This window comes from Porites lutea, chromosome 2, assembly GCF_958299795.1.
Source record: "Porites lutea chromosome 2, jaPorLute2.1, whole genome shotgun sequence".
NCBI lineage: Eukaryota > Metazoa > Cnidaria > Anthozoa > Scleractinia > Poritidae > Porites > Porites lutea.
In genome coordinates, this window is record NC_133202.1 from 17170872 (window position 1) to 17182465 (window position 11594).

The 11594-nt window shown below is 36.4% G+C and overlaps 1 protein-coding gene across 1 annotated transcript; it reads left to right on the forward strand.

Moving 5' to 3' along the window:
- The first annotated feature begins 176 nt into the window (after positions 1-176).
- LOC140927909 (mitochondrial ribonuclease P catalytic subunit-like) lies at positions 177-11071 on the forward strand. Its single transcript, XM_073377612.1, has 6 exons — positions 177-896; positions 4243-4290; positions 5674-5971; positions 7225-7406; positions 9112-9301; positions 10163-11071. The coding sequence occupies exons 1-6, from the start codon at positions 178-180 to the stop codon at positions 10280-10282; spliced, it is 1557 nt and encodes a 518-aa protein (XP_073233713.1). The 5' UTR covers position 177; the 3' UTR covers positions 10283-11071.
- Positions 11072-11594: the final 523 nt, after the last annotated feature.

Sequence of the window (11594 nt, forward strand, 5' to 3'; positions counted from 1 at the left end):
GTAGAGATATAAAAACACCCTGCGACTGCCCAGGATAAAGTGGCTATTCCAGAAATGTCTGAAACGTCTCATCTAAAATTAAACTAAGCACCCTGCTAAGCACTTTATTTAACGAGTCGTCCTTTGTCGATAGAAGACACTTTGTGCTTATTATATGAGGACTTCACTATGGTGAACATGGCGGGAAGGTTTGCCGGATCACTTCGACATCGGACATATTGCGAACATCTGAAAGTAGCCACTGAGTTTAAGCGCTCTGTGTTACAGAGGAAGAGGTGGCTCATTTCTTCTTCTGTAGTATCATCTGTAAAACATAAGAACAAGCGACTGCGAAATGATGACATTCGGACGTTGTGTGAGACAGGAAATCATGAAGAAGTTTCCAAGCTATTCAATCAACTCCTTGAACTTCCCGTCAAATATCGAACAAATTCTGTTAACTCTGCCTTGTACTGGTTTTCTCATTACGATAAGATCGAGGAAGCACTTGAACTTAATAATTTGATGGAAAAACATGGAATCCCCAGAAATCATTCAACGTACTCCACTCTTTCAGTCTTGTATTCCAAGTCTGGACGGCTTGTAAATGCTAAGGAATTTTTCGACAAGATGACAAAGGCTTCTTTAACACCCAGAGCACGCCACTATGCTCCTTTTGTAGAGGCGGCTGTCAGAAAAGGACATCTGATTGATGCGTTTAATTTTGTCAAGGATATGCAGTCTGCGGCTATCCATGAGAGAGATACTGACATTTACACAACACTTATTCGCGCTTGCATTGAAAGACAAGACAGGCATTTGACAAATCAAGTATTGGAAGCATTCCACGACTTCATCAAGTATCGAGATTTGTTAAGTAATGACACCCTTGAGGCAATTAAAATATGGTTTGACAGGTAAGGTGGGATCTATGTAGATGGGTAGTTCTCCAGTGTGGGTCATTTCATTTCATTTTAGACACTGTTAGTTTCAAAATGAGTCATTTCGATGTGAGCTTAAGCAGTTAGATTGCACAACAATTTCAGTTTTAGTTAGTGCATGAACAAGAAAAATGTATGGTGTGAATATTCCAGATTGACATGATTACTACAACATCAGATGGACCTTAGATTTAAAACCAAGGCCTTCACATCCTCGTACCATGCATAATATATAGATTTAGCCAGGGCTAAAAGCGAAGCTCCTATTAACTCGAATTTATAATTCAAATCAAACAATAAACTTGTATTCCACAAATCAGTTAACTTTAGAGCACATTCATGTGACTTTTGAGGGAAAGACTACGTGATTTTTGAGAAAAATAATTTGCAAACAGTCCAAGCTAAGAGTGAACTTAATCTTACATCGAGTTGATAGCCTTTATATGTACACCCCAAAAATAGCAATCATCTTCGATCACATTTAAGAGCCATAATGGCTCTTGATCACAGTAGATTAGGCCTGGAAAACAAATCAGGCCGAATTTTTTGCGTTCGACATGTTTACTTTACAAAATCTTGCCAACAAGTCTGGGGACGTGTAAACCAGCCTTTTATACTTTTTGTATATCACATCTGAGGTGAAACAGTACCATGAGGCGCCGTTTTCATCGTACAGACCTCGGACAGAATGCAGTGTTTCACAATTTTGCAATACAAATTGCACTCATTCAATATTCAGGACGATCGAAGCACGCGTGGGCTAGCTTTTAGCGAAACCGTCAAAAAAATTTCTAAAATCACCTATACGGCTAGCCGGTTCTCACTTTTGACTAAGTCGACTGTTTAAATTACGATTAATATAGTTATACGCTTCAACACAATAAAGAATTTATTATGTTTATTTTTTATTTAATGATTCTATAACGATCTGTAATCTTCAAAAGCGTTTGATACGCGCGGCATTTTGACTACTCCTGCAAGCGATGTTCATGAGTGACTGAAAACAAACGGCACAGCGATTAAAATTGTAAAAGAGACTACTAACAATCAATAAAGAAAGGGAAAATAATTCGGTGAAACATATACAGAGACAACAATTTTCATTCACGAAGACAAGTATTAAAGTGTCACTGAAAATCCTTGATAACGTTTTAAGCCGGCTTCCCGGTGTTTGCTTTTTTCAAAGGTGAACTCGAGGCAAGAAAATCGCTCAAAGCTTTCTTTTACAGCCAGAATTATAACCAAATATTCTTTGGAACGTTTTCTTTCTATTTGCGGTGAGAAAATGTCTAAAGGCTTTTTAAAGTTTCATAAGCTTATAATCAAACCTGATACTCGGTCACTCTCGGTCAGATCATTGTCTCAAATCTTACAAACGTGCATAAACCAAATAGCCGCGTAAACTACGCTCGACTTCATTAAATTAGATATAAAAAACAAACATCAAATACAATAATTACTCAGGCTTACCTTTCGATATGCACTGAAAACTATCAGGTAAGGCCAGAATCGCTTCAGACTTTTCAATCGTCTTACGAATCAAGCAAGGTGAACAACGAAAACGATGCCATCCGAAATCGGATTTCGACTTTGCCAAAGCGACGTATTTCTCAACCAAAAACCCAATAAACAAACTAGCCATGAATAACAGAAGAATCTTGATAGCAGCTGAATTTCACTTTGTACATTCAGTGGAAAAAGACAGTTAAAAACATCACAAGTTGACACAAAACTCTGTCAGCTTCAGCTGTCAAAGTAAACAAGTTTCAAGATGCTGCATAAATTTTCCGCGTGAACTCACCTGTCAAATTTTGACCAATCAGAGTATAAAAATTGGACTTAGAGCGTGACCAACGCGTGACCTTGGTGAGAAAAGTCAAAAGCAACTAGCATGTCCTCCCTGCCTGTAAAAACTGGCTTAATTTTTAGCTGCCGAGGTCAGTTTGAAATCAAAATTTTAATTGTGCGGCACATATAAAACACGTCATAATTCATATGAATTGAAAAATTAAACTTGAGCCTGCAATCATTTGAAAACTAGTAACTTGTCAGCGGATAACTTCAAAAAGATACTCGACCTCGATGGGTCGATACCTGAGCTCGCGATACAATCAGGTGATACTGGTCAGCGGATACCCTGTTTTGACAGCTGTCAATTGATCACAAGATTGATGTGCAATATGTCTGCAATATCAGTCTTCCTGTGCTCCCAAACTAGCTAGAAAGTGTGAGATTGAACATTGGTTGCCCTGTGGTGCGGACGGACGGGCGGGCTGAGGGCGGTGTACGGTCACGTGATTACCAAATTTTCTGGGATGGGTAGATTTACTTACCCATGGTGCTCCGCAGGCGCGCTTCGCGCACCAGAGCTCCGCTATTACATGATATTAGTATGCAGAACAAAGTATCCTGAGAACGTGGACAGATTTTGGAAAAACCACGCTATACAGTTATAGTGCTGCTGTCCTCCCCCACCAAGAATACGTCTGCAGGCTCGTATTTTGCTCGCCCACAATAATGCATATGTTGTAGCTAATTTTTTATCTCAGGTAATTTTTTTTTTTTATCTTGTTTCAACGTCATTAGCATACATTACTGTACGCGAAACAAAAGAAAAACAGAAATTACCTGAAATAAAATATTAACATATATATTACAGGTCAAAATTAAATTCAGGTTAAAATTTTTTAACCTAGGTTGATTCTCAATTTCCTTTGTCTCCTAACCCTAAAATTTGGGATAGTTATTACTCCCATGGACTGAAGTTTCCTGTCAAAGAAATTACAGTTGAATATGGTTGCACCATAAGGTTTTGCCTAAAGTTAAAACTACAGGATATCTTGATTACAGTCAGCAGGGTTCTTACTGAGTCTTGAATTCTTGAAAAAGTCTTGAAATTTCCCCAGCAATTTTCCAGACCTAGAAAAAAGTCTGGAAAATGGAGATAAAGTCTGGAAAAATGGTAAAAAGTTTTGATTTTTTTTTTCAAAGCTACAACAAGTGCTTTAGAAGTGTCTTTTAAATATTCATTTTGGTCAAATCGTATTCAATCTTGCCCATTTATTTGCAGCGCATCATGAAAAAAGCTTTGTTCCTGCATTTTTTAAGGTCTCGATTGATCACTTATTTGATAACCTCGAGTTTGGGAGTAAATTGTTGTGGAAAAAGTCTGGAAAAAGTCTTGGATTTTGGATCCAAAAATCTGTACGAACCCTGAGTCAGGGTTAGGAGCAAAATGATCTTTAGAAGAATTGTCTGTGAACTCTTTTTCTCCTGATCATTAACTCCAAAAAGAGTGTGTCTGTCATTTTCTCTTTCTCAGGCAAATGTTACCCATATGGAAAACTTCATGGTCAAGTCTTTCAGTCACGTAAGTATAATCATCAAAATTGTGTCTTGTAGCAGTGCAACATGAGCTGAGAGTGTGAACATAAAGTCATTGGCTGGTAATAAAGATAATCTGTTGTAATCATCCAGCCAATTATCCCTAGCATACATTGGAAGTCAATATCTGAGGGTATGAGATAAGGAGTTTATCCTCCAGGTATTCACCTTCCCTGCATTCCCCTGGGGAGAAACTAAATAAAGTTTAAATAAAGTTTACTTGTAAAAACCCTACCATGCACATCATGACTAACCCACTGTAATCAAAATCTAGATGCAAATGTAAAAATTCCCAGGGTGTACATACATGTCTGTAAAGGAATGCTCTGCACTGACCTTGAAAGAACATGCCCTTTAACTTGACCAAAGGTACCATTTCATTTATATTCCATAGGAAATGGTTTCCCCATATTCTATCTGGAGTAAATACACTGCATTCCTTTTTTTTACACTTATATGCTGAGTACCTTTGTAAAATTCTTAAAGTGGATCAGCTGTTAGATGCATCCCTTTATGATACTTTGAAAGACCTTTCTTAAATTATACATTCTTAATCCTTTGCCTTTTCTATATAGTCTGCTTGCAGCCTGCCTTTTCTCTTAAAATCTGTCTAGTTCTCATCTCAGCCAACACAATTGCAAACCATGACGTTACGTTACGATAAGGGATTGGGACAAGACAAGAAAAGATGGACTGCAGACTCTTTTGTAGTAAACTATCCATCAACCCAGAAATGGAGTAACTGATTGGTCAATTTTACAGCTGTTTACAGATCATTGTCTGGTCTGTGGTGAGATTGCAAGCGATAAAAATAGTCATGCATCACAACTAACTACAAACAACAACAAACCAAGGGGCAATTGCTTGTAAACTAAAATGTTTAAAGATATTTTACTGAAGGAAAGTCCTGTAAATTTCCTTAAGGGAAAGGAATACAAGGCCACGTTACCAGATTTAAAGAAAGTGTGATTTTTCAGTTGTTTATGTTCTATTTATAAATCGTTTCAAGTTACTCAGGTTTAATTGGTTAATTAAATTATCTTGACAGCTTCATTGTACCCACACAGAACAAAATAGTCAGCAGTCTCCTAATTTTTCTTCTCGGAATTACTCCCTCATTTATAGAGGCTCCTGTGCTTGGGTTTCGCGTGTAGTAACTTTGCAAAGAAAAATAAGAGACTGGTCGCAGTTTACCTTGTCTATGTCTTAACGCATGAAATCCCTAACTCTACCTCAGTCCATGTCTTAAAAGGCAGGGTATCCTTGTGTAGTCCGTTGTTATTTTTAGTGATTATTCACTGGCAGAAATCCCTCCAGGGCTCATAACATGCTACTGTAAAATCAAATGACTGTATCTTTTCTTCACCAGAAATCACTGCAAAGCCTGCAAACAAAGCCTTGATACAGGTCAGTTTTCTGTGGCAGAACTGGAAGATTTGAAACAACCACTTGCTGACCTCTTGTGGGAGTATCACAACCTCAAGGCTCTTCCTCCTGTTAAGTGTTTTACTTCTTCTGGAGTTTATGTTGATCATGTTCAACCAGGAAAAAGGAATAAATTTCCTCAGAGTATTGAACAATTTATGCAGGCTAGTGGACCATACGATGTTATTATAGATGGACTCAATATTGGGTATTTCACATCTGGGTTCTTTGATCCTAGGAAGGTGAATAATTTTGCAAAATTTCTTGCTTCACTCAGTGTTGTGTTTTCCCCATGTTTGTTTTGCACTTGGCCCTCTGATTTCACATTTTACCAATAACTTATGAAAAAGTCTGACTTAATAATGGAAAATAAACCCTTTCAGCTTGTATGTGTTGTTTCCTAATTCAGACCATGTGATGTTCTTAATGGAAGTTGTTTTGTCCTCTCATAAATTATGCACACATACCAGGTATTGTTTTGATAGGTTCAGAGAGCATTCCCATAATTTGTTCTCAATTTCATTGACAATATTACAAAGAGCTTTTCAACAATCTCATGTACAACGTTATTCAGTTTACCATATTTGTTACCAGTAAGCAAATGTCCTCTTGGGACTATATCATATTTTTATTACTTGATGAAACACAGCTCTAAGAGCAAACTGTCTTCTTTCTTTAGCTGAACAAACTCACAAAAATAACAACTAACTTCCCCTATATTTTCTAATATCTTTCTGTGTATGTTGCAGTTAATTTATTAGTTTAGTTAAATTTTTTTTTCTGTGTTTTAAATTCATTAGTGTACATTACCATACCCCTATAAAATGGAAAAATAAAAATTAACTGAAATAAAAAAAATAATTATTAACTTCAACATGTACAGGCAGGTTCATGGTTATAACACATGTAACTCAAGTCGCTTCTATATTCATTTTTGTTTTGTTAGTATAGATACTTTTGTGTTATCTAATCAAGCTTCTGTTTTCTGATGTCTGCAATGCTCCCAGCTTACAATTTTCATTCTAAAGTGATTTTGATTTATTCAAATATTTTGTACTTACAAGTACCTTTGTCAAAATAAATTAATAAATGAACTGGAAAAAAAAAAAACAACTGAACCCCTACTGATGGAAATTTAACACAATAAAATGAAATTAAAATTTAACTCTTGTAGTGAGGCCAATGCATGCCTTGTCAAAACAGTAAAGCATCATTCCCCCTTTACATTATATGCCATTTCCAGATCTCCCATAGTACACCCTGTTTGCCCCCCCAAAGGTTTTGCATAACCTTTGTCATTCATTTGCCTTGGCTATTACAGTCGTCCCAAGAGAAACTGAAACCATGTTTATGTAATTTTTTTTTTTGGGGGGGGGGGGGGAGGGGTGGGGACAAGGGGGGCAAACAAGGTGCATTATGGGAGATGTGCAAGTGGCAAGTACAAGTGTTATAACAAAATATGCAAATTAGGATTTCATATTTCTGTATTTTATAGGTGGAAAATGTAGTATTACATTTCTTAAGGCAAAACAAGCGAGTTTTGGTGGTAGGTTCTAGTCCAATAAGAATGGATTTCCAGAACAGAAGAAAAACGGATGTTGGACAAATACCATTAGAAGGCCTGATCAGTTTACTGTGTGCTCATCAACACTGTGGGGTATTTTGTCTAAAAGAAAGGTAATTCAGCATTTTTTTTTTCTTCCATAAAAATGACCTTTTGGTTCCTGTGTGGGAAATTGTGTCTTTATCACATCATTCTTAATTTAATAGGGAATATAACTTGAGCCTGTAGTCAGCCTGGTGAAGGGGCCCAAATCACCCAAGAGCATATGCAGGTGATTAGCTAGTAGCTGTTACAACACAGTAAACATGACTTTCATCTCTGCATGTATACCTTGATGAAAGGAAGGAAGACTTTATGATGAGAGGACAGAATGGTCTCCAAACAATTTTTCTAACTAAAATATAAATTGGAAACAGTACAGTGGAAGAAGCCAAAAAATTAAAATGTTATAAAACACTAAAATATAAACGATCTGTCCAAGTTTCAAGTCTTTGTGGCCCACAGTTTCTGAGTTATTTGCCAAAACGTTTCATGCACCTTCGTAGAGCTTTGTATGGAGACGCCATATTGGTGTACCATTTTGGTCCACCAATATGGCTGCCAGAAATCTACAAAAACGTCTGGAGTTCACTTTTTCTATAAAAGCTCTTTCTGTTCACTCGAGAACTAGCATATGTGCGCATAAACATATCTTCTGGTGATACTTGAAATGGTTATACTGCTGAAAATCAAGAGAAGAGACTTTTTTTCAACGAAACAGCATTCCTTTTTTGGTGTCACGCACCGTAAAGACTTAGTAGTTCAAATTGCTGTATTTTCGAAATGAAATGTGCCATGGGAATGGAAAGTTGTACAAAGTTTTATTTTTTGTTCATCTTCAAGCTAGTATAAGAATAATTCGTAAAACTTCGCGGTTTTGACTTTACAATTTGATGACTTGGGAACAACCCTATACCAATTTGGGCATACAAATTATTTATAATTAATTAATTGGAATTACCTATACAGTATAAAAGTAAAAATATGTAAACTACACATAATATATTATACTCTATGATAATCTAAAATAACTGAGAGAGAATTGTAAAATTAAATGGTTATGATGTGCAGAGAGGATGGCTCTTACATCCATCACCTATCATTGAGCTTATTTTTTTTAAGAATTCTGCTTTTAAAGATGTTCACAGTTTTTGCTGATGTTAAATCAGGTGGTGATTTTCACCATAACCTAGGCCCAAGGGTTAGTATTTAGCCAACCAAGACTAAAGATTGTCAGTGATGAAACTTTATTCATTTTATAACATTTTGTTTCCATGCAACGGTTGCTAAGATGTGTTTTTTTGTAAGAAATGCCCCTTTTTAAAGAAGATCGAACAGACCAAGTCACTGGCCCCAACAATTTGTAGATCCAATTGTCAAATAAGTAATCTATGGGTATTTGGCTATCTGAATCTGTTATCAAACCTTTTGTGTGGTGGGGGTGGTACGATGTTGTATTTTTTCTGGCCTATGCTCCTCGACAAGATGCAAAGATAAATCATGAAATAACAAGAAAACACTGTGACCCTGAGGTTGTATGTCAAGTTTGAAAACTCCATGGAAAGGTGATCCTGTTGTAAGAGAGGGGAAGAGTTAAAATTTGTTAATGAAGTAGATATAAAGAAGCTCTTTTTGGTTTATTTGGCTGCTATTGTGAGAACAAAAGGAACTTTATTGGTTTACATGTTACAAGCTAGCCAATGAATTTGTTATTTTCATTACCAATGAACTAGTAATAATTTTGAGGGAGTGTGATTAATGATTCATTTGTTTTTCCAGTTCAATAGATGATGTGTACTTTCTGAGTGCAGCCGTCCACTGTGGATCAGGTACTCTTCTGGTGTCCCGTGACATGTTTGGCAATCACATCAGTAGAATGGATCTGTGGATGAAAATTCAATTTAGGAGATGGCAAAGACTTCACCAAATGGTTCCTGAGAGGTTCATAGGCGACAACCCAGTATTTTTTGTATGTACTAATATTTTACTGTTTGGTTTTGACAGAAGCCGACCATCTTTTTCAAAAAAATATACAGTATTAAAATCTTTCATTCTAAGTTAGGTAATATGTAATTCACTGAGACATTCAAGCTGTCACGAAGCTTATACTATATAGGTTCATGGCACCACCGTTGCCATGGTACATTAGTTGTGGCCTTTAATGTCAGACATTTAGTTGTGGTGGTTACTAATCTTAAATATATCTGTTACAGGTCAAAATTATGTTGAGGTTAAATTTCTTAAACCTAGGTTGATTCTCTATTTCCTGTCTCCTAGCCCTAATACCTGAAGAATAGTTAGGTCTAAGAAACAAATGAAATTTCAAATCAACCTAGGTTAAAAAGTTTTAACTTGAATTTAACGTTGAACTTTGACATGGCTCATAAGGAGGCCTGCAATAAAACCAAGATATCAATAATAGAGTGGTTTTCGTTTGAGTGTCGTAAAACCAAAACCAAAGTAATTACTCTGGCCAATCACATAGGACACAGACAATACATTGAACCAATCAAAACTCGAAGTAATTACATGTGGCTGACGCAAAGCGCGGGAAAATGCATGCGAGCGCGTCACAATTGGCTTTGGTTTTACTTCTGATTGGATGAAAAGGTGGCGCGAATCTTTTAAGCCAATCGCATCGTGTAGAAAGTGCAAAACCAATTACTTTTCGACACTCAAATGAAAACCGCTCTATCAAGCAGGTATTTGGTTATTCTGAACACTCATCTAAGTAAACAGAAGTGGGGATCCAGTAATCTTAATTGTGTCAAAATATGTGCAAGTCACACATATTTGTTTGTTTGTTTTTTTTTTCATCTCATGTTTTCAGAACAAGATTCCTTTTGACCATGCTGTTCAAACTACAGGGGACAGCTGGCACTTTCCAGCCAAGGATGGAAAACAATGGCTATGCGTTAGAAAAGAAGAAACTTTTTCTGCTCTTCCTTAACAACAGAACAAGGGAGGACCCAGTAACCCTGCTATAATGCGCCCAGAAATTTACTCCCACCTTTGAATCACTTGGCTCTACTGGCACCTTGTTATCACATACAAGGACTGGAGACTGCTGCATAAACAATTCCTGACTATTATAGTTTTTAAATGGAATTTATCATGTTAGGATGACATTTTTAAGAACAAAAGTTATGAGCAGCCATATTATGCAGAGATCTGCGTTAATGCAAAAAAATTCACAAATTGAATTTACGTTGTTTCCAAGGTAATGAGTGGTCAAACAAAATACCATTTTATGATTAAAGAATGCTTCATGTAGTTACATCAGAAGGCTTTATTTTGTCACACTATATTATTTCTACGATACGCTTCATCTTTGCACTTTTATCCTTCGTTCAAATTATGATTTCCTCTGTTTTATGTTTGGTAATGCATGGTTATGAGTTTGAAACACTGGACAACATTATGTCATGTGAGTGACAGAGTTGCACCAGATATTACAATACTCAGTGAAAAGGATAGTGCTGTTCAATAAAGGATTGATCATAGCCCCCCCAAAAAAATTTCTCTTGTGGGCAGGACAGAGTGGTAAATCTCTTGCACTTGTAAGAATCCTTCCTCCTCCTTGAAGTTAGAAAACCTGTTTTTAACCAAGAGCCTCTCTGCATTTTGCTAATGGTTACATAGTCGTAACAGTTTCCATTTTGTGACAGATGTATATGAAATAAATCATCATAACTGTAGAAATGAAATCAAATGAAGAATGATCCTTGCAGTTGTGAACTCTATTAATTTATGCAATTGCATAAGAAGCCTGTTGAAGTCCTGAATTTTTTTTTCAGGCTTCTTCCACAATTATTGCAAAAATTTTGTTCATGACTGTGACTGGGAAGACTAAACTGCAAGCAAGAGCATTATTTTATTATTACTAGGTGGTTTTGTGTCCAGCTTGCATAAACTGATCTTTGCTGTCATTGGTCATAAAAACACATTAAGACAGAATCAATCAGGAAATTGAGTACTTTGAATTTCATTGGAAAAAAACCTTGTACCAGAATATTTTACGCAAGATCCCATTCTTTTTTACACATTTCAAGAGCTTTAAATTAATGTAATAGATTAAATGAAATAACTTCAAAGAAAAGGTTCCTATGGGAGCCCAAGAAAATAAATTTCAAATTTCTCAAGAACTGAGAAAACACAGGTAAAATTGCCATGCCTGACGATGCCTGACTGGCTGCTGAGACTTCACTTTGTGAAAATCTGAAGCTTTTGAAGTTTGTTTTCTCAGGGCTCCCATAAGAACC